General features: G+C 38.9%; 6 protein-coding genes across 13 annotated transcripts in view; 1 reads left to right on the forward strand and 5 right to left on the reverse strand.

The window, feature by feature from the left end:
- LOC145889249 (nesprin-1-like) overlaps positions 1-18,097 on the forward strand; it is a 197,458-nt gene that overhangs the window by 38,076 nt on the left and 141,285 nt on the right. The window lies entirely within an intron of this gene.
- On the reverse strand, positions 460-2,238 carry LOC145889885 (uncharacterized). The gene is made up of 6 exons (XM_082980934.1): positions 2,119-2,238; positions 1,833-2,042; positions 1,620-1,772; positions 1,396-1,560; positions 1,091-1,181; positions 460-754 (listed from the first exon to the last, which is right to left on the reverse strand). Exons 1-6 carry the CDS (start codon positions 2,186-2,188, stop codon positions 493-495), a joined length of 951 nt encoding a protein of 316 aa, XP_082837060.1. The 5' UTR covers positions 2,189-2,238; the 3' UTR covers positions 460-492.
- LOC145889837 (uncharacterized) lies at positions 7,977-10,217 on the reverse strand. The gene is made up of 6 exons (XM_082980876.1): positions 10,076-10,217; positions 9,750-10,004; positions 9,188-9,409; positions 8,961-9,062; positions 8,677-8,827; positions 7,977-8,427 (listed from the first exon to the last, which is right to left on the reverse strand). The coding sequence occupies exons 1-6, from the start codon at positions 10,110-10,112 to the stop codon at positions 8,112-8,114; spliced, it is 1,083 nt and encodes a 360-aa protein (XP_082837002.1). The 5' UTR covers positions 10,113-10,217; the 3' UTR covers positions 7,977-8,111.
- Positions 10,576-11,346, reverse strand: LOC145890405 (uncharacterized). The gene is made up of 2 exons (XM_082981397.1): positions 11,232-11,346; positions 10,576-10,963 (listed from the first exon to the last, which is right to left on the reverse strand). The coding sequence occupies exons 1-2, from the start codon at positions 11,321-11,323 to the stop codon at positions 10,693-10,695; spliced, it is 363 nt and encodes a 120-aa protein (XP_082837523.1). The 5' UTR covers positions 11,324-11,346; the 3' UTR covers positions 10,576-10,692.
- On the reverse strand, positions 12,749-15,164 carry LOC145888875 (uncharacterized). Its single transcript, XM_082979744.1, has 6 exons — positions 15,061-15,164; positions 14,831-14,995; positions 14,159-14,347; positions 13,557-13,790; positions 13,234-13,366; positions 12,749-13,028 (listed from the first exon to the last, which is right to left on the reverse strand). Exons 1-6 carry the CDS (start codon positions 15,107-15,109, stop codon positions 12,749-12,751), a joined length of 1,050 nt encoding a protein of 349 aa, XP_082835870.1. The 5' UTR covers positions 15,110-15,164.
- Positions 16,075-17,164, reverse strand: LOC145888876 (uncharacterized). The gene is made up of 4 exons (XM_082979745.1): positions 17,095-17,164; positions 16,838-17,044; positions 16,626-16,758; positions 16,075-16,439 (listed from the first exon to the last, which is right to left on the reverse strand). The coding sequence occupies exons 1-4, from the start codon at positions 17,162-17,164 to the stop codon at positions 16,172-16,174; spliced, it is 678 nt and encodes a 225-aa protein (XP_082835871.1). The 3' UTR covers positions 16,075-16,171.

The following is an 18,097-nucleotide window of genomic DNA, read 5'->3' on the forward strand; positions in this document are numbered from 1 at the left end:
TGATAAACAAAAAAATAGACCATACAACTTGACGCACTTGTCTGGTTACTCAGCACGGGGGAGCGTTGCGTAAAATCAAATTCGTGACTGTGAATGACGGACCAAAATATCGTTCGTGGATCAACGTTTGTTGAATGTTGACGCCGACTGAAAACGCCCATATTTCGAAATAAGTGCAAATGAAACTGCTGCCAACCACAAAATCACATGAAACGGTATTACGTCATATCCTTGCGTCATTGCGGAATATGTTTTGCTTCCTTTGCGCGAATTATTTTATGTTTTATAGGATATATTTTTTATCCATCCGTGCCGGTGGATACAAAAATGAAAGATGTTTTTGTTCAAAATACAAAACTCTCCGATTTTTGACAAATGTTATAATTTGAACAGTGCAGCACACCGAAGGCACTCAGATTTTAAATTTGTTTGACGTAATTTGTTACCATGCAAGCCCAAACAAACACATTTGTCATTATACGTCAATCGACTTTAAAATGAAGGCTGGTGTGTTTTGTACAGTATGTTCACGACCATTTCCTTCTCGCTCTGATCGACTCCACCTCCAATTTCTCCGGCCATTGTGTATGTTACACCACTTGTATGTGCTGGATTGTTGTACAGTTCGTTGATGACAGTCATGCGTTCGCTAGTGGACTGTTCATCTTGGATTAGTTCGTATGTGTGGTCCCTGGATGGCTTTCTTTCCGTTTCCGCGCAACCAACGGTTGTAGTTTTTTTGCGGTTCCTGAACCTGCAGAATGTAGAAAAACAATTGAACGTTTCCTCATGCTACAGTGTTTTATCAAGTATATACTTTTTCAATAAAAATATAAACATTTTTCCGCATTAGGGTATCCTGTCTACTGCTGATGCAACGTGTCTAAATGTTAATGCAAATGCGCAGAAGAGAAAATGTTTTCCGAGATATGAAATGCTCGCGCTCTGTTTTGTAGTTGTTTATGGTTCCATCGCATTAAGTTTTCATATCTTACAGCTACTGTTTAGAAGGCTCGATAAGCACAGGGTTTAAACCGCATGAAAGGGCAAAGTAGCTCATTTTCGTGAAAAAAGTGGTTGCAATGCTTACCTGTAGAGGAAAATGGCAGCAACAAGGAGAACGATGATCACCAGTACCACTCCTGCTATTATGAATCCCATTTGAAGGTTATCCAAGGCACCTAGAATAAAATTAAAACTAAATTAAAACATATTCTGTCAACTTTATGTCACTTAAGTTTACATTATTGCGGAAAAAAAACTTCTTGCCGTATTTCGTACAACTGCTGCACCTACGTTTAAAAAGCGTCTTAAACCCTGTCATAATGACAAAATGTAGACACAGCTATCAACGCTGCCCTAAAGTTTTGGTTGTGAAGAGGTCACAACACTCACCAGACTTCAGTGGTGTTCCAACAGACAAGTGCGTAGACATGTAAGTTGATGTGTCACGTTTCGATGATTTCTGCATTGCAGTTTGTGTAACTTCAGCAGCCGAGGTTTGCAATTGCTCAACGGTGGTGGTAACTGTGGTCGTTGTTGCCGCGGTCGTGCTTATATCTTGAATAACATCAAAGAACAATAGCTTTAAATAAAGGGTGTAAGCTTTGTACAGTTACCTCCAGCGCACGGAAAATATTCAATCGAAAAGCCATCGTTGTTTATATGAGCGAAAGCTGTTGGGTTTCTCCATGTTCGAGGAACGATAGGATCACAAGTTTGATTGCAAAACCCTCTGACATCTACGCTTTCTTTGATAACCAGACATGAACCTTGAACGAATATATTAACATTGGTTGCACTTGGATTTTTAAAATTTAAATCTTACAAACCTGCATGAAACGTTGGGTCTGTAACCGATCCAATCGAACCCTTCAGGATGTTAATTTGAATGGCACTAAATCTTTTTTCACCTGTAACAATTATCATTTTGCATTGACTAATTTTATTCTGCGCCGTACGTTGGATGTAAAGATTGTAAACTTGTTTTTGATCGGTGATGTTCAGTTCACCTTTAGGACAAATACTGTCAGCATTGGTTTCTGCAAAATTGGTTCTCGCGTTTAATCACTCGTCGCCATTAACAAATCAATTTTTACTCTCAACAATGCAGCGTACCTTTAACGACAAGCACCAATAACAAGATACAACCAAGCTTCATCTTCTTGTTCGATTTGTTTTCGTACATACACTGCTATACTGCCTTACAAACAACAACAACATACGAAGAGGATTGCTGAAAAACAACAACACATATACTCTGCTATCATTTGACGCAATGAATCACCGACGTTTGTTGCGCTACGTAACGTCAACGCCTGTTAAAGACACCGCGTTTGCACCTAAATATATAGCACTAATTCCAATAAAGATGATTTGCAATGTCAACGCCCAAATATTTTTCATTTCCAGGTTGATGCTGTACCAGATTCTCAATGAGTAACTTTTGACACCGCTTTTGTCACGACAAACTTTCCCTGCTATGCGCTTCCTGGTAAAACTGGCACCCATATTGTTTAAATAATAAAGCTGCTAATTTGTAGCCAGTACAGACTTTTCAGGACATGCCCTTTAAAGCCACGTTTCAAATCACAGAGTCCGGCCTGTCGCGTTCGTTTGGATATTTTCGCTAACAAACGTGTGATTACGATTTTGCACACGCTTTTGAAGTCGGATTAAAATGACGCTGCCAAAAAAACTTACAGAAACTAGCTTTGAGATTATTCACGGTTAGTAATTGGAAAAATCTGTTCATGTGAAAATGCAAAATTTATTTGAGTTGTTGACACCATACTGTAAACACATTCCTCGACTTTTGGTCGACTATGCCGTACTTCTTAGATTTTTACCTTACCGAAAGTAGCGCCATCTGCCACGTTATATGTGCACCCCTCTTAGTAGATGATATTTTCCATAGCAGAGTTCTTACAACCGATTTGTGTTTGCTGAAGACAGGCAAATATAAAGTTATCCCCCAATATAAGAAAATAGTCAAAGTTGTAAATTCACACGCCCATACGTTTTCTTCTCCACCATTCAGCTGACAACATTGGTTACGTTTCTTACTACGTGGGAAAAAACATTCGATTTTCGACCCTAGTGGCTAAAAGCACATTAATATTGTTTAAATTCGGGATGCGCTCTGACCTATTCGGGCTAACTTTTCAGAGATTGTCGCAAAGCTTATACGGTAAAAGTCGCACAAGCCGTCGCGCCAGCCAAATGGTAAAGGAGCCATCCAAGAGACCACATGACATAGTGTTACGTCATAGTATTGCGTCATCGCACTTCTACTTTTTCTCATTGTTTGCTGTATGTATGCATCCCCAGTTTGACTTGTTGGAACACGAGAAGCAAAAAGCACATTTGTGCTGTGTGCGGTTCTGTGAGTGTGAAAACACAAACTTTGATGTTAAAAGAAAACTGTCTGTAGAAACTACGTCACCCATTTTAATGTTAGCATGCGAAAAACGCAACACTGAAACCAAAGACACACGTTAAATTTGGGTAACAGTTAAAATCAAGTTGCAGCTCAAATACTTCACGTTCAGATAAAACGCTGTTTAAATAAAACTGATGTTCGATGCTTCTGAAACCATTCTCACAGAGCCTTTACGAATTCACCAATTCCATTTTACGGCACATTTACATACGGCGCATTGACATATGGCACATTGACATACGTCACGTTGTTAGTAACCTCGTTTAAAATCATTGCACGCTCGATGGTCGTGATGCCATCTTTGACCAGTTCGTATTGATATTCGATGTTTTCTTGTTCGTCTCCCGCTTGGTAAACCGTTCCAGTTTTTTTGGCTTTTCTGCGCCTACAGAAAAATGTCCTTTACAGTAAAACATTTTATTGGGCTGTTTAATGCAGTTTGGAAACCTCATATAGAGTATGAGGTGAAGATTGGACACCTTTACATGAATATAGTCTGCAATACTTACATTTTCACACAACGCACAGCGACGAGGGAAATGACTATCACCAGAATCGCTGCGGCTGTTATGAATCCAACCTGGAGACTACTTAAGCCACCTTCATGAAAAAAAATTATCTTCAAGTTGAACAACTTAGCTTGTGCAAAGTCATGTTAGATTATTAACGCCACTTCGAAATGTATCTGCTTCACACTGCAGATGTTTGTAACGGTTATTTACAATGAAAAATATGCTTAAAACACATCTAAAATCTAACCAGATTCATGTGTTAAAGAAATGCTTTTCGCCTGAAATAAATGTGGTCGTCACAGAGTTTTCACCAAAGTCTTAAAATGTAACCTTGAACTGCAACAAACGTTGAACTAAGGTGTGGGTTTGGTCACTTCTTACCTGGATTTAGTGGTGTTACAAGTGGCTGGTGTGTGGACATACGTGCTGTCACGTTTGCTTTGGGTGACTTCGATATTTCGTCCACAGTTTGTTTAACCTCTGCGGACAAGGTTTGCAAAAGTCTAACTCCGGTGGTAATAGTGGTCGATGTTACCGCGGCGATGCTCAAATCTTCATCCACGTCATTGATAAAAACAAAACAAATTTTTATGTAAAAAAAATTTCAATATATTTACCTTCAGCGCACGGAAAGTATTCAATCGTAAAGCCATCGTTGTTTATATAAGCGAAAGCTGTTGGTTTTCTCCATGTTCGGGGGACTATAGGATCACAAGTTTGGTTGCAAAATCCTTTGACATCACTGTTTTTTTTGATAACCAGACATGAACCTTTAACGAATATACTAACATTAATTGCACTTGGATTTTAAATACGATTTTAAATAAATCCTACAAACCTGCATGAAACGTTGGGTCTGTAACCGATCCAATCGAACCCTTCAGGATGTTAATTTGAATGGCATTAAATCTTTTTTCACTTGTAGCAATTATCATTTTGCATTGACTTAATTTATTCTGTGCCGTAGGTTTGATGTAAAGATTGTAAACTTGTTTTTGATCGGTGATGTTGAGTTCACCTTTAGGACAAATGCTGTCAGCATTGGTTTCTGCAAAGTTTGTTCGCGTGTTAGTTTTTTTTTTCATTGCCACTTGAAATTGTGTTCGGAAAAATATCTACTTACAAATATAAGATTTACCTTCAAAAATCAGTGCTATTGATAATACAAAACCTAACTTCATATCCATCTTTAAAGCTGATTCTGGTTTGTTGCAATAGCAACGCTTGTTAAAGTTCCAAACAAACAAATCTAGTTCATATATATTTTTTTACCTATTGTGCAACATTTGTAAGCATTTGGATCAAGTTAGACAACATTTGTAATGCTTCCTGTTAAACTGGCATTGCATTTTGTTTAAATACTAAAGTCGCCAACATACTTTTCAAGGAAATGTTTTCAGAGAACGCGTAAGGTGCAAACGTGACTTTTCGGTTACGTTTGGATATTTTTTCCTACTAACGTGTTGTTACGAGGTTTGCCCTGAGACATTTTATGCCAAATTGTCCTAAAGATTTTCCCGCAGTTTTCCAGTCCCATGCATTTCCCATTGTTTTCGTCTTTTTTTCCCGGTTTTATGTACGATATGTTTGATTTAACAAGACAACTTGTCTCTTCGCAGGCTTTTTACCATAGTAAAGTTGTACTGATTTACAGTAGCAACATTTAATATTGTCATTCCGAAATCGACCTTATCTAACGCCACTTGTTGTGCGTGACACAGGTGAAAACTTTACGTTTGCAAAATTACAATATAAAAAAACCCTCTACTATCATGATTGGCTGATGATTGGCCCACCAGCAGCTTATTTTCTCGGCCAGTTTTAGCATTTCTTATTTACCTTTTTATTTTTCGTTTTCCGTTTTATTTTAGAACTGAAGATGCTTAGTTATAGCGAAACATGTATTCTTTACAATAAATGCGTTTGACACAAGGTTATTTTACGTTTTCTTCTCCACTATTCAGCCGATAACATTGGTTAAGTTTCTTACGGCGTGGGGAAAACCAGTCGATTTTCGACCGTAGTGGCTAAAAGCACATTAACATTGTTTAAATTCGGGATGCGCTCTGACTATTTGGGCTAACTTTTCAGAGATTGTCGCAAAGCTTAAACGGTAAAAGTCGTACAACCCGTCGCACCAGCCAAGTGGTAAAGGAGCCATCCAAGAGACCACATGACATAGTGTTACGTCATAGTATTTCGTCATCGCACTTGTAGTTTCATTTTGTTTGCTGTATGGGACCTTACAGGTCGAAACAGTGCGTGTACAGACCCTGTCTGCAGCACGCCAATATTATGGCTTTTTTGCACATATGTTTCTGTTTGGTTTGTGTAATTTCGTCGGTTATGGAAATGCTCTTCGCCAGAAAAGTAAACCACATTTTATGTGAAGTCCAACAATATATACAAGAACATTTTGTATGTCACCTGCTTTAGAGATTTGTTGTGGTTGCGAATTGGTGGAAGTTTCTGCATTTTCTGAATACGTCAGCCAGTCTATCCAAAATCCTGGGAAACTTAAAACACGTTGTTTGTGAAGTTCAAACATTACGGTGAATCATAAAGAAGCTTACCAGTCGTATTGATTATCCAATAGTCAAACAAAAACCTTCCACTGGCGTTTTGAGAAAGAAAAAAGTAAAATTGATTGTTCACTGATTGATTCTTTAAAATGTGGAAAGATTCGCTGCAGTTATAGTTGTCCTTCCAATACCCATGAAATGAAATTTTAGTTGGGAAATTGTTTGTATAAATGTAACACTTGGTATTGTAGCTTGTTCCACAAAGATACTGCATTTTTTGTCCATGTCCTGCAATTTGTAAATGCATTTAAAAACATCGCGAAATTTTTTAAAAGTTTGTACCTCCTGGTAGAGTCAGCATATCTACGCAGTTGCAGTGCTTGCTGCTTCCGTTGCAAAACGCAACATCGTCCGACACCTTCTTTTCCATTCGTAAATATCTAACTGCAATAACCATGACCTCGTTGGCGAAGTTGACGTTGAATTTAAACGTGCAAAAACGGTTGGTTGAATTATGTTCGCTCCCGTCAAAATTCGGCGACATTATCCTTCCCGACTTGTAAGTTGTTGTATTTAGGTCGCAGCAAAACACTGCAATAATGATAGTTTCTTTCAGTTTTACAATAAAATGCCACCGAAAAACTAAAACTGGGACAAACCAAAAAATACATAATATTGATTCGCAGGCAGTGAACAGGAGTTGAACTCAAAGCTACATGTTAGCAATTATACCCACTAGTAGGTTTAGTACTCCACCAAAGCGTTCGGTGAATTTTTTTATTAACGTTGACATGTATGCTGGCAAGTTCTTGGTTTCAGAAATAGTTTCTCTTGAAGAAAAAAAAGTTTTGTCAATCGAGACAAATTGAACTTACCAGAACATACGATGGATGCCATTATTGCTATAAGCAAATCAATCCTTGCCATTGTATCTCCGCTTATAAATAAAAATGAGAAAAAGATATGATGCAAACAATGGTGAGCTTAATATAAGTCTAAAACACTATTATCCAAGCTTTATCTGTTTCCAAACCACGATTGTTTACTTATACTGTACGTAGTACGACATCACTTTTTCTTCACGCTATCCATTACTGTTAACTCTGCGTAATAAAGCCAGCCAATACCTTTAATGGTGAGTTAAAAAAAGAAACAAATTTCTTGTTGAAGGAAATGATGCCACAACTGGCTTTTTTTGCAATGCTCCTTGTCCAACTGGCATAAACTTTTGATTAAATGCTGAAGATGCCAACCAACAGAAGAAAATACCTTCAAAGCGCTTCCAAATTTACACCCGCCACATTTCGGTTTCGTTTGGATATTTTTTTCTACTAACGTATTGTTGCGAGGTTTCCCACAAGACTTTTGTAATAAATAATCATATTTAAAACTGTTTTAAAGAATTCAGCTTTCCAATCCCATATATTACCTGTTGTTTTCGTCTTTGTTTCCCAGTTTTATTCACGATATGTTTGATTTAACAACACAACTGGTCCGCAAGTTCTTAGGTAACTTTGGTCGCTTTTCACCATAGCAAAGTGGAACTGTGTTACAGAAGATCACGTAAGTTCGCACAGCAGCAATCACAAAAACAGTCACTATTTTGTCGAGCCACGAAAACGTCACGTTTCAAACTCATCGTCTGACATTTCCTTGTTCAAGCGATGCCCTTTGCCTCAGTTGTGCTGCTGGTACTGGGTCGTACAAGATGTTCTTAACCATCGTGCTTTCTCCAGATGACCCCGTAGGAGGTGGCGAGTGCTCGTATAGTCGGTTATCTACCACGCCATATTCGTGGGCCGCTGGACCGCATTCAGCATACGTGTCTTCCTGCGCAATGCCGTTGCCTTGCCTCACACCAAAGGCAACGACGTCATCAGCTACGGCGTACACCCCCTCTTGGTGGTTTCCCTTTGGTTTTGTGTTTTGCGTGTTTGCGGTTGTTTTTCGCCTGCGTGAGAAAGTCCTTGTTATTCATAAATATTTAGGCACTTAGGTGCAAAAAATTTAACCAGTTTAAATATAAAAGCCAAAGCTAACAGGCTACTCATTAGGCAGACGTTTCAGACATAAGTAAGAATGAGTTACTCAGCACTGATGATGAACATAGTGATGTTTGCAACGTCTGCATAATTTAGACACTACTGTACAGCTTTGCGAAACCGTGAACAAACAACATCCCTTCCCTTCGAAAACTTACCGCTTATAAAGGAGGCAGCCAACCGCTACCGCAAGAATGATCACAACGACAAGCACACACACCAGTGGGATGATTAAGTCCATGTTACTTGGCTGCTGCAGGTTGCCTTTTGTTGTTAGTGAGGATGGCACGTTTTTTTTGGTGGTTGATGCTTTTGGAAACAAAACTTGTTTGTGGTTTGTGGCATAACTATTGTGATGGAAATGTGGTGATAACGCATCAAGCTGGTTGCTAAGCGTGATCACACAAAAAGCTCTGTAATGCTTTTTTTTCTTTTTTCTTACTTGAAATCGTTTGTTGTGACGTCAGACCGGAGTTGACGTGGTTTAAAGCGGTTGTCTCCAGTCCCGTCGTTGTGTCGTTAGGTGGCGCTATGGTTGCGGGCGCTGCACAATACAACTTTGTTTTTTGCGCATTTGCTTTCAAAATAAAATGAAACAATATAAAGCCTGAAAATTGGTTTTGGTACCTCCTATTTATCTACATATCCATAGGCAAGATGAAATCATACCTACATACATACAGTCAACCACGTGATAGTAAAATCCAATCCCTGTGCCCTCTTTTGCTTGATTAGACACGAAAGTCATGCTTGGCTTCACCCACTTACTCACAGTGCTAAAGTTTACAGCGATAAGGTGACAGAGGGCATCCAGTTGAAGACATATAGTTGTGGTCGGACCATGATACCCGTAACACTGCAACGGCAACTCTTCGCCACATAACTGTTTTCCTGGAACATGCGACAAAAAACACATTCAGTGCAAGCAAGAAGCTTGATGGATGGGCATATATTTGTCATTTAAATGCAAAGAATTTTAAGGTACATTTGATAATTGCAGCGTTTATGTCAAAAACAGCGTTTACTGCACGAGATTTCAAAACCCCAATGTAACTGGTGTTAGCAAATGTTGTTTATTATTTGACTTATTATTGACGTCTCTGTTCTACAACGTGTCTCACGGTTGTACGCACAGATTGCTCAAAACGTTCATAAAATAGTTTGAAAAATGCTATTTCAGGAAAAGGTTTGGTTGCCATCTAACTCTATGGGTATATACGCAATATCATACCGTCGGGCATAAGCAGGAAATCATCGCAGACCTTTCCTCGCTTCATAACATTTAGCTTAAAAAACTCTATCAGCAACCCTTGTTCTCCACTGATTGGAAAACTCCATGTACAGTGTTGGTTTTTCTTGTATTTCCCTGGAGGAGCTGGGTACGTGACGTTGCCGTGGGTGTCGGTGAGCAAAAACAAACATGGTGGCGTTTCGGTGGATCTGACTTTACGCTTTCTGCTTTCAGCCAGAAGTGCGGCCGACAATGCTTGTGGAGCAAAAAATACACATGTTATACAAGCAATGTTTTTTTCCGTTCCGGCGCAAAATCGTACTTACCCAACGTCAAAGCAAAAGCAACCACATGCGTCTTCATTTAGGAAATATATATTGCTACGCCTGAGCGGACATTCGAAATTTGAAAACACGTTATATTTTGTAATTCTGAAACACAAACCGGTTGCTGGGATCACTGTTCATTATTACCCTGATATTTGCAAATGAATTGCCACAAGCCTCGTTTTCAACCGTAGGATGCGACACCTGAGCCAAGCAACGCTCCTTCTAACCCCTGGCCCTCATCTATCACGCGGACTATTCATCTGCTTCCTGTACTCGTGCGCGGCGTAAGTTTTCATCCAGTCCAGTCGACCCCATTCATGCCAGGAAACGTTTGACAACGTGATCACCGGTTTTATGCACTAGAAGTTGCATTAAGTTTTCAACTGATTGGGACTTTGCGTTTTCTTTTCGTTGTATTTCGACGCTGTAATGTAAGCGATTACCAAAAGTCCTTGCAGACATCAATTTGGCAAAACAAAAATCAATAAGGCACGCAATTGAAACGAAGTTTCAGCTACTGAAAACGGTTTCGTTTACAGCTGAAAAGAAGGCAAATATCTTTGTTTCAAGCCAGTGCATTGCAGGTGCAACCATTTTCCAATCCCGGTGAATGATTACATTCTGTACAGTATGTTATCTTTCATGTCTGGACCCCCGTTGCTTTTGTGTGTAGCATGTTGGTCTGGGGCTGCGTTATAAAGCACGTTGTCCACCATTCCTGATGTTCCGTGAACAAAGTTCAAATCTTCCGCTTGAGCATATGGACTGGGCGTGCATTCTTCGTAGGCGTGATCAAAACCGTTTGGCGGGGAGGCAACAGAGGGGGAATAAGCTTGGTTGGCTTCACCTTCAGTGTTGTTTGTTTTGGTCTTGGCCTTGTTGTGTCTGAAGCAAAAAATTTAAAATTTGAATTTCGAATATCTTTTTTAGCCATCATACGGGCGGTCAGGCAATCTATAGGTTGTTGTTTTGGGCTGTGACATACAAGGTCCAATTTTTTTTACAAATCTTATTGTATTGCCACTTAAAGAAATGCTTTTTAAAGGTCCAATAAAAAGATGGTGGAATATGACTTGCGAATAGTGTTACATGACTCTTTCAGAAACTTTCATCAAACGTCACATATCGATACAACGTATTTAGCGGAACTTGCCTTCTATAAAGGAAGAAGGCCATTAGTACACATAGGAGCACCATGAGAAATCCAACCGCTATTGCCAGTGCGGTGACCAAAACATTGGACATTGCTGGCTGAACAATCCCATTCCCTCCTGCACAAAATGTTACGTTCGTTCAGGTGGCTTACCCTGTTTTTTGTGGCATGAACTTGTTTCAAATAGGTTCTGGTTAAATTATGTAATATGAGTTTACGTATACCTGTGCCAGTTGTGGTGTTTGTAAGCGACTGTGGCTCTGTCACGACGTTAGTTGGAACAGATATTGCCAATGTATTTGCTGTAGAGGCAAATGTGCGAAACTGAATACGTTTTCTACTACTGCAAGGAATATACATGTAAAACACTTACTTGATGCAGCCTTGGTGCAGTTTTTGGTGCTGAAGGTAAATAGTTGCAAGCGTGCCGGTGGTTTTGGTGGAGGTGGTGTGTGTTTATATGCTACGACAACACTCGATGCGTTAGTTGTGCCACGTCCATTTCCAATGCAATTGACAGAATGGGCAAATAAGTATTGGCCGTTCGGTTGGGGATTTCTATCTGTTGTACGTGCAAAGGTTGCTTTTTTTCCGCTCAAATCGTGCACGGAAATTTTCTTACCGTTTCCATTGACTTTGATTGTGGTGTCTTTTACCCCAGCGGAAAATGACATGCTTAGAACCTGCGAGGTTTGTATTGTAAAAATCCACTTGCATCCGTCTTTACACACAGCTTTGGTCTCTTCTATGGTACCCGATGGTTGTGTAATGGTTACGATTCGTGGAGCAATAATTTTTGTCATTGGCTTTCCATGCGATTTGCCTTTAAATGTATTGATGCATTATTTGTTGACACACGTAGGCAGTACTTCTTAATAGTATCAGAATTTTACAGTTATCCAAGTACACCAATTATATTTTACTCAAATGTTCTGTTTTACGCGCAAAGCAACCTGCGTATGTAAATAAAATCTTGATGTAAACTTTGTTTTGTTTTCTTTAAAAAAGTTCTACGTTGTTGACAGTGTTATTCATGTTGGCGACTGAGCACATGTCTGAGGATTGTCATCAGGTTGTATTGGCGCAAGACAAGCTAACCTGTTGTTATTTAGTTCGTATTGCTAAAACACGTTTATTTGGTTAGGCTTTCCTTTTAATGCTACTCACCTTGCTCGTTGAAAACAAATAACAACACCAGACTTGATAGAAGCATGTTGCTGAGACTGTTGTTCTACCTGTCTTTGGTACACAAGCATTTAAATTATGCACATAATAGTGTTTCCCCCACTTCCTTGAGTGCGCTGACGCTCGCTAGTTTGATTTACATTAATCATGTGTCACTCACCGTCCTACGTGCTTACAAGTTGACATTCTGTTTCAAAATGTCCGTAATACTTAACATGCAAACTACAGTCGTGAATCATGCTTCATGGAGACAACGATAAGTTGATTGTGTTCAGGTTTATTGTTAATATACAAAGAAACAACAACAAAAAGTGAATAAACAGAAACTTCCTTTACATGTTGTACAAAACATTGTCTTTCATTTCGGGTGTTACGTCATCCATTGACTTGTACACTTCGTTGTATACCATCACTGCGTCGTTCCCGTTGACGTCACCACTTGCAAATATCTTCTGATCATGTATGCGTGACGTGGTGTCACGTTTTGTTGAAACGGCGTACATGTCGACGTCAGTTGCCACCGTGTAAACGTCATCACCATAAGTTACGTCATCTCCTGTTTCGTAGATGATCACCGAATCGATATGAGGACTTGAGGATTGTTTCTCGTTTCTGTAAAATTTATTAAGTTATATTCTTCACTTTTACGTAAGCTAGGTTTTGGTTTGAAGATCGATGTCAGTTTTACCTACTCCTTGTTGAAGCAGAATTTACTGTAACTTTTAGAATTTACACTGACAGGCCAACGTTGGTTACACGTGATTTTAAAATATTTGTAATAGACAGCAAAGAAGGGGTCATATAATGTAAAATACACCTTTTATCTTTTGATTCTTTTTTGTTACGATAAATCTTGGCAAAGAGCAGCAGGATAAAAAGTAGAATCAATATAACTCCAACCACAACCCCGGCTATAACTTCTCCACCCACGCCTTGTTGGCTTCCTTTTCCTAAAAAGGACATAATCGCTTGAAACATTTATTGCTTTTTCCAATCAATAGCTTTTTAATTTTCGTCCATGATCTATCGGGACTTCTTTCCTAACTTTAACTTAAGTGCCAGAAGAGCAATTCCTATTAATTACTATGACTGCTGGCATCAATAATAGCACAACAATAACTTTTTGTATGAGAGATTTACCTGGCATTACTGTGCTGGTTGCTGACGAATTCTTTGTCGCCCACAGCGTGTTGTTGCTTTGTAAATAAGTTGTTGTGGACTCATTCACGCTTTTTAATGTTAGTGCTGGTTTTGCTGTTGTTGGAGGTACAGTTGTTGTTGTAGTTGTTGCTGTTGCTGTTGTAGTAGTAGTTGGCGTTGTTTTAACTGAAGTTGTCTGTGCTACATTTGCTGTTGTGGTTGTTGATGTGGTCACTGGAAGAGCAAAATTCAAAAAATAAGGTTATGCAATTTTTTTTCGTCCATGTGTATTCAAAATAAAATTCAAAAGTAATTGTATTAATAAGCGAAATAAAGAATTTAAGTTCAATGTTTCTGTTGCTGCCAGACATATTGTAATTTCATAGTCTGTTCTTCTGGCACATTAAAAACGCATTCTTGGTGTTGGTTGTATGCTGTACCAATACCATTACCCTGAGGAAGCCTTGTTGGATAACAGGCGAAACCTCGGTGAATACAGCTACGTTTTAAAAAATTTAATTAAAGAATTTAAGATAAAGCTAAGAATTTATTAATATCATTCAGCTTAGAAATCTACGTAAATCTTACGTAATTTCTCTCACCTGGACAATCTACCAAGTCATACGATGCTGTTAACTTGTGTTTTTTACCCTGGGCTTCATACAGCAACGTTGGATTTAAGCTGGTGAAAATTTTGAACGAGCATCCTAATGCCGTAGCTTTGGACTGGCAGATGTTACTTCCGTATGAATAACAAGTCGCGTCATGACCAGTTTGTGTTTTCCGTGTACCTATAGTAACATATAAAAAAAATAAAAACAATTTTGCACCGCTTTATTATTAGAGATTACTGACACCTGGTCATGTAGATACTGTGGGTTTGCCACAAACCAAGTTTTCTAACAATTAATGCCAAAATATGGTACACAAAAGTATTTACACTATATGATAAAGGTTGCAATTCAATAAATCACACCAATTATAATCATTACAGTAACACTGCAAGCGAAATGCTTGAATGTGTTTCTGGAAACTTCAGTTTATCAAAGTAATTACAAAGCGCGAAGTTTAAGTCGCACTTTTTGTGCGAAGTTTTAAATCGCACTCATTTTTACAGGACAAAGAATTTTGATTCTTCTTCCGTGAACAATTTATTTTGCTTCCAGTCGAAAATTAATTTTATGTTTCAAGTTTTAAACAAACCCAATAAATTAAAAATTCCTAATCATTTCAACTCCTACCAGTGGAGAACCACAGTGTTAGTTTATACTCACCGTCTGGAAGAACAACTACTCCTTCTTTCGCTGCATCGGACTTGCTGTTGAATATGGCAACATCTTTGATGACGAGTAGTTTGTTTGGGCTCAGAGCGAATTCGTAATTGCATGTAGTGTCACAATTCGTCAAAGTAATACTTTGCCCTTGTACTGGTAGTAACACTGTAAATAGGCATTGTGGTCATTTCAAACGTTAAACCTTACCGTGAAGAAATGCTTGACATTACCTGACAAATTCGCAAGGACGTAAAAGGTTTTCCACATATCTTTCCACATGTTCTCGCGTCTGTATTTATATCTTTTATCACCTTGTGCTTCAGTGAATGTTGCGTCTACTGCGATGTTTAAAAAATGTTTACATGCACCGGAATTCAGGCTGACGTGGTTTTAGGTTCCTGAACTTTACGTCACGTTTCCGTTGGTTAGGTCCGCTGAGGTCATCTTAAAATTGGCAATTTGCTTTTGATGGATAAATTGTCACTGTGCACATGCCGCAATGTGTGTAGATTTATGCCTATACGATGTATACGATCTATATCACATGAACTAAGGTGGCCTGTATAATCTTGATGTACTGTTTTATGGCGGACCAAATATATTTGATCAGATATTCGAACTGGCCTTGTCTCTTGCGTGATAACGAAAAGATTTTGCGCTGCGTTAAAAACCCAACGTCGCAGTTGCAAAGTACAATGTTAAGTGTGACGCCTTTCGGTTGCATGTTTTATGTAATGCTAATGAATGCCTGTACGTGACTTGGTGTCACGCACCGCTCTATGCAACGGAACTTACGTCACGGACGTACGGCGTATTTAACACTTATTTTCTGTGGAATTCGCACGCCATTGTTTGCCTTTGATCTTTGATCCTGATATTCATGGTTTTAATTTGCGAGCTTCCTCTGAAAGTCTGACAATGGGCCGGTTTTTCTATTTCTACACTGAAAAAGCAGCAGCTAACTTCAATGTATTGTTTGGAGCTATGAGTCTGCGCAGAAGGTATCTCAAAAAAAATTCTTTGTTGAGATAAGTGCAATGCAAATATCAACAAGAGAACTACTATCATTACACACTCACACGGTTTCGTGTCTCATACCACAAGAAGAAAATATAGCCATGTATTTCACTCCGTACGTTAATTTTTGTGTTTGACAACAAATCGTGTTGTGTTACGTCGATTTTTGAATGTTTTTTTGTACCATCTGTCCCAATATCTCCAGATGCGTAAATGCAATTGTCCACCAGATCTATACTAACTGAGAAATTACTATCCCGAACCTCGGGTAGTGTTGGACATTCGTTATTTGACACAAAGTGTTTTAAATTTCGAAAAGGTACTTTACATATTATACAAAACATTGTCTCTAATTTCAGGTGTTTCGTCATCCATTGACTTGTACACTTCGTTGTAAACCATGGCTGAGTCATTCCTGTTGACGTCAGTACTCCCGCTGACCTTTTGGTTACGCATGCGTGACGTGGGGTCACGATTTGTTGAGACGGCGTATATGTCGACGTCAGTTGCCACTGTGTAAACGTCATCGCCAGCATTTATGTCATCGTAGATGATCACTGATTCCATCTGGGGACTTGGGAGTTGTTCGTTTCTGTCAAAATATTAAAATATATTCTCCAAATTTACATTAGCAACACATAGTTAAAGTTTGGGTTCAATTTTGCCAACTTGTGAATAAGTATCTATTTTTACTGTCATTTTGAGATTTTACGCTGTTAGGCAAACGATTGTCAAGCTCACCTAGTTTGGAGACTGTATTTTTAATATACTGTCATACCTATTGTCCTTTGATCCTTTCTTGTTACGATAAATCTTGGCAAAGAGCAACAGGGTAAGAAGTAGAATCAGTATAACTACAACCACAACCCCGGCTATAACTTCTCCACCCACGCCTTGTTGGCTTCTTTGATCTGTGGAAAATATATTCGCACATATCATTGCGCTGCTTTTTTTCAAACCGGTGGTTGTGTTACATCACCCGTGTCCTACCTAAGGCTCCCGTACTGCTTACAGAAGAATTGTTAATCGGTAACTGCGTATGGTTGCTTGGAATATAAGTCACAGTTGTCTCGTTTGTGCTTGTTGCCCTTGTCTCTGTGACTGATATAGGTGTAACTGTTGCAGCTGATGTAACAGTGTTTGTCGTTGGTTTAATTGCACTTGTTCCGATTGCTGTTGTGACTTCTGGCGTGATCACTGCAAAACACCAAAAAAATCGTTGCTTGAAAATTACAACCGTCTTCAACCTTGTAAGTCAAAGGATTTTATTTGTAAGTCCTTGTTGACAGCGAACAGGAACGTCGGATAAACTTTCATCTAAGTTTTAACATCAATACAAGTGCCTTCACACAAACGTTGTTTACAAGGTTGATGTGGAATGTTGGCAACTTTACACACCAGGACAATATATCACATCGTATGATGCTGTTAACTTGTGTGCTTTACGGGTGGCTTGAAACGACAGCTTTGGAATCAAACCGGTGAAAACTTTAAAAGAACATCCTGGTGCTATTGCTGCCGAATTACAGTTCTCGCTTCCGTATGAATAACAAGTTGAGTCTCCGCCGGTTTGTGTTTTCCGTGTACCTATAATGCATTACAGGCGCTTAAATATGGTGGACAGTGTACGTAACAAATATTCTATCCTCCTTTTTGTTCTCCATTGGAAATGTCAAACATGCAAAAATGTGTTTGCACAGAAGGGAAATTAGTTTGTATATTATGAACGTAACAGAATATAGTGACTTAGTTTTAACTTACCATCGGGAAGGATGACTATCCCTTCTTTTGTTCGGTTTCTTCTGTTAAGTATGGTAATGTCTTTGATGACAAGTAGTTGGTTGGAGGTTAAAACAAAATCATAACTGCATGGAGTGACACAACTCATCAGAAGCAAATTTTCGCATTCCACTTGCAGGGGGAGTAACGCTGTGACAATAAACAGTGCGGTAATTTTAAACAATAAACCTTGTTATAAAGAAACGCTTGACATTATACCTGACAAAGTCGCAATGATGCAAAACGTTTTCCATATATTTTTCCACATATTCTCGCGTCTGCTGTGTGAACTTATTCGCCCACTTTTAAAATAAACCTTGCTGTAGGTATGATGTTGCCTCCACTGCGTTAATTTTTTACTGTGTACATAAACCGAAATACAGTCTGTAGGCGTGTATTTTATTTCCTTGACATCAGGCGTCATTAACTGGCGAGTCATGGTTTCTGTACGGCGACGTAATCTTTAAATAA

Source organism: Ascidia mentula, chromosome 2 (assembly GCF_947561715.1).
Source record: "Ascidia mentula chromosome 2, kaAscMent1.1, whole genome shotgun sequence".
NCBI classification, from domain to species: Eukaryota; Metazoa; Chordata; class Ascidiacea; order Phlebobranchia; family Ascidiidae; genus Ascidia; species Ascidia mentula.

Bases quoted from the DNA above. Each gene is read 5' to 3' on its own strand.
- LOC145890405 (XM_082981397.1), bottom strand. From the start codon at position 11,323: ATGTCCAATGTTTTGGTCACCGCACTGGCAATAGCGGTTGGATTTCTC. The intron at 10,964-11,231 runs GCAAGTTCCGCT...TTTTTGCTTCAG, and splicing joins GCCTTCTTCCTTTATAGAAG to ACACAACAAGGCCAAGACCA.
- LOC145889837 (XM_082980876.1), bottom strand. From the start codon at position 10,112: ATGAAGACGCATGTGGTTGCTTTTGCTTTGACGTTGG. The intron at 9,410-9,749 runs GTATGATATTGC...CGCATGTTCCAG, and splicing joins TTTCCTGCTTATGCCCGACG to GAAAACAGTTATGTGGCGAA. The intron at 9,063-9,187 runs GTATGATTTCAT...TGTATTGTGCAG, and splicing joins GGTTGACTGTATGTATGTAG to CGCCCGCAACCATAGCGCCA.
- LOC145888875 (XM_082979744.1), bottom strand. From the start codon at position 15,109: ATGTGGAAAGATATGTGGAAAACCTTTTACGTCCTTGCGAATTTGTCA. The intron at 14,996-15,060 runs GTAATGTCAAGC...GCCTATTTACAG, and splicing joins CGTCCTTGCGAATTTGTCAG to TGTTACTACCAGTACAAGGG. The intron at 14,348-14,830 runs GTGAGTATAAAC...ATGTTACTATAG, and splicing joins AGTAGTTGTTCTTCCAGACG to GTACACGGAAAACACAAACT.
- LOC145889885 (XM_082980934.1), bottom strand. From the start codon at position 2,188: ATGTACGAAAACAAATCGAACAAGAAGATGAAGCTTGGTTGTATCTTG. The intron at 1,182-1,395 runs GTGAGTGTTGTG...ATTTTATTCTAG, and splicing joins TGGAACACCACTGAAGTCTG to GTGCCTTGGATAACCTTCAA. The intron at 755-1,090 runs GTAAGCATTGCA...TACATTCTGCAG, and splicing joins GCTGCCATTTTCCTCTACAG to GTTCAGGAACCGCAAAAAAA.
- LOC145888876 (XM_082979745.1), bottom strand. From the start codon at position 17,164: ATGAAAGTTTATCCGACGTTCCTGTTCGCTGTCAACAAGGACTTACAA. The intron at 17,045-17,094 runs GTTGAAGACGGT...GGTGTTTTGCAG, and splicing joins AAAATCCTTTGACTTACAAG to TGATCACGCCAGAAGTCACA. The intron at 16,440-16,625 runs GTATGACAGTAT...ATATTTTGACAG, and splicing joins AAAGGATCAAAGGACAATAG to AAACGAACAACTCCCAAGTC.